Genomic DNA, 3,431 nt, shown 5'->3' with positions numbered 1-3,431 from the left:
CAGCTGTACAGCAGTGTCTGTGTCCTGTACTTCCAAAAATGAGACTTGTAGGGTGAGTGGGCTGGTTTAGTGCTTGCATCAAGCATCATACCTGTTAGAGCATTTCTTGTGAGATGCTTGAGCCAGCCCTCCTGGGCATCTTGGCAAAAGGCTGGTAGCCAACCTGCCTGCTGAGAAAGTTTCTCTACATGGCATGTAGTGCCTGAATGGTGCTTCCACTGATATGCTACAGCAAGAACTCGTGTAAAATCAAAGACCTTCTAGAAACTCACAAATTTTTTGTATCTCCCAAAGTCTCACTGCATTGGTAGAGCTTATGTACCCTTATTTTGTCATCTCTTGTTATTGATGCCAAGATCAGTACACATCCTTACTCTTCTGAATATAGTTGGGCAGTGGTAATAATGTGTATAACACCTCCTAGAGAAATTAATTTTGTGTAATGCTGACACCTGGGAACTCTACTAGCAGCTTTCATGGGGAGTTATTCTGAGAGAGGGTATCACTGGTATGTGAGTACTTTTCATGCCAAACACCTTGGTGAAATATTTGACACATAACAGATATTCCTTGAAATATTTTCAGACTGAGCTGTATAAGAAATAATATCTGGCTTGCAAGCTGTGGAGTGCTTTCTTCTGGCTTAGCTGTATTAAGCAGCTTTGGATTGATGCTCTTCTGTGGAGTACCATTTGTGGTCACTGTAGCAAATGCACCATTCCTGATTCTGGGTAAGTAGAAAAAGTGAGTTGTATTCAGATACAAAGACCAGAGTGAAGTTAAAACAACCTAATGGTGTCAGTCTTTTATGATGTGAATGTCAGATGATACGACACTTTGTCCTGAAGTGAGTGTAGGAGATACCCAGAGGTGCAGCCCTCTCAGAGCACCTGCAGATGGGCAAACCCCTCAGCTCAGAAGACTGGAATCATTGGTTACCTGTGTGATAGCAACTGCTCTTCCTGCCTTCTGAAGGCAGAACAAGACATTATTGGTCCAAGTTGCTGCAGTGCTGAAGAAGAGATTCCAGAGGTAATGGGGGATGATTTCAGTGGTAAGATTAGTAGAGCATCAGAATATGTGGTGCTTTGAAATCTGTGTCATCTGCATCAGGGGACACGTGGACATAGCTACAAGACACTTAGAGATGCAGTAGGGTGTGCTCAGTCCTTCAGCAGAGTCGCTGAGGGATCAACAACTCATCAGGTCACCAGGAGGTGCTAAAAGGTAATGAATTCAGCCACACACAAAGGATCTGTTTTCCAGATTCTCTTGTAACTTTCATCAGCACTTGAGAAGTGTTAGAAGCCCAACTTCCTTTTTCAGATTTTATGCAGAATGAAATGTGATTAATGTTGTAGTTTTGTTGGTGTTGGTGGAAGCTGCCATTTGCAGTGCAGCATTAACAGTCTCTCCTCTTGCAGGGGTAGGCGTTGATGACATGTTCATCATGATTGCTTCCTGGGAACAAAGTTCAAGGAAAAAAGAGAAATCCAGTGTTAAATCCCTGCTGGCTGAGACTTATGCAGAAGCAGCACTTTCTGTAACCATCACCACTCTGACAGATGTTTTGGCCTTCTTCATTGGCACCTGGACTGCTTTTCCGTCCGTGAGGTCTTTTTGCCTCTATACAGGGACAGCTTTTGTCTTCTGCTATGTATACACCATGACCTTCTTTGGGGCAGTTCTGGTATTAAATCACAAAAGGGAGCAAGGGAACCGACACTGGCTGACTTGTATGCGTGTGGACGTAGATCAGGCTGAGAACTCCTGCTTGTACAACGCTTGCTGTATCGGCAGCTGTTCTAGGCAGCCATCTCAGCCAGAAGGGGAGCATCCAATGAGCGTATTCTTTAAACAGTATTATGGCCCTTTTGTTACAAATAAATGGATCAAGGTGCTCATGGTGTTGCTCTACGGAGCATATTTGGGTGGCAGTGTTTATGGGTGTACTCAGATCAGGGAAGGCATCGATCTCCGAAATCTGGCAAATGATGCCTCCTATGTTATTCCATACTATGATGATGATGACAAATACTTCTCCACATATGGACCCAGGGTCATGGTTGTCATTACTGAGAGTGTAGATTACTGGAATGAGTCGGTGCGTCTTGGCATCGAGAGCTGCACACAAAACTTAGAGAACATTTCCTATGTAGATAAGGATCTCTCCGAGTCATGGCTGAGAGTATACACAGTACTTGCCAAAAGGAGTTTGATAAACATAAACAGTAAGACTGACTTCTTAAATAACTTAACTATACTGTTCAGAATTGTTCCCAGTTTTGGGTGGGACATAAACAAGACTCAGGATGAAATAGAGGCTTCACGTTTCTTCATCCAGACAGTGAACGTGACATCAGCCGTGGATGAGAAGAATCTCCTCAACCAGTTAAGAGAGGCAGCCAAGCAGTGCAGCATTCCACTGAAGGTGTATCACCCAGCCTTCATCTACTACGACCAGTACCTGGTGATAGTGCAGAACACTGTTCAGAACGTTGTCGTTGCTGCCGGGGCCATGCTCGTTGTCTCCCTTCTGCTCATTCCCAACCCGCTGTGCTGCTTGTGGGTGACCTTTGCTATAGCCTCTGTTATCGTTGGCGTTGCTGGTTTCATGACCTTCTGGAACGTCAACCTTGATTCCATATCCATGATCAACCTGGTCATTTGCATTGGGTTTTCAGTAGATTTTTCTGCTCACATTTCCTATGCCTTTGTTACGAGTGGGGAGTCATCAGCCAATAAAAGGGCAATTGAAGCTCTGTCCCTGCTAGGTTACCCAGTTCTGCAAGGTGCAGTTTCTACGATATTGGGCGTAGTTGTCCTGGCTGCAGCGAACACCTACATCTTTAGGACATTCTTCAAGATCATGTTCCTTGTTATTTTGTTTGGGGCTCTTCATGGTCTTGTTTTTATTCCAGTGTTTTTAACATTTTTTGGAAACTTTGGCAGATCACCCAATACCAAATCTAAAAAACTTGAGCTTGAGAAATTATAAAGGTTGTTTGTGACTAAGTTTAATGTGTTCTAATTTATATTTATTATATGTAGATTCAATTGTAATGACTGTCAGGGAATATAAGACATGAAGAAAATGAAAGACAATAAACAACAGGGAAGCAAAGGCTTCAGAAAAGCCAGGCAAGAAAAATAAATTAAAACTTAGAGATTGCATTTGCATTTCTCATTTTTGTGTCGTGTTAATGTTGTTAAATATTTTTTGTGGTTTCTGAATGTATTAAAGTTATTATAAACACTGACCACTGTGCCAGCTTAATGGACTAGATTACATGTTTGTCAGGACATGTTCACAATGGGGAAGAGTAACTTCCACTGGACTGCATTTTCCACCTGTTTGCCTTGGTGCTGTAATTCATCCCAGCACTGAGCTGGAAGACAGTCTTTATCCAAGAGGCTCAAATCTGGATGTT

The 3,431-nt window shown here is 42.8% G+C and overlaps 1 protein-coding gene across 1 annotated transcript; it reads left to right on the top strand.

Moving 5' to 3' along the window:
* The first annotated feature begins 31 nt into the window (after window positions 1-31).
* On the top strand, window positions 32-3,260 carry LOC120498249 (patched domain-containing protein 3-like). Its single transcript, XM_039700761.1, has 2 exons — window positions 32-731; window positions 1,425-3,260. Exons 1-2 carry the CDS (start codon window positions 671-673, stop codon window positions 2,996-2,998), a joined length of 1,635 nt encoding a protein of 544 aa, XP_039556695.1. The 5' UTR covers window positions 32-670; the 3' UTR covers window positions 2,999-3,260.
* Window positions 3,261-3,431: the final 171 nt, after the last annotated feature.

Source organism: Passer montanus, unplaced genomic scaffold, assembly GCF_014805655.1.
Source record: "Passer montanus isolate IOZ18808 unplaced genomic scaffold, ASM1480565v1 scaffold1435, whole genome shotgun sequence".
NCBI classification, from domain to species: Eukaryota; Metazoa; Chordata; class Aves; order Passeriformes; family Passeridae; genus Passer; species Passer montanus.
Note: the sequence above shows the minus strand (reverse complement) of the source record. Positions and strands in the feature narration are given on the sequence as shown.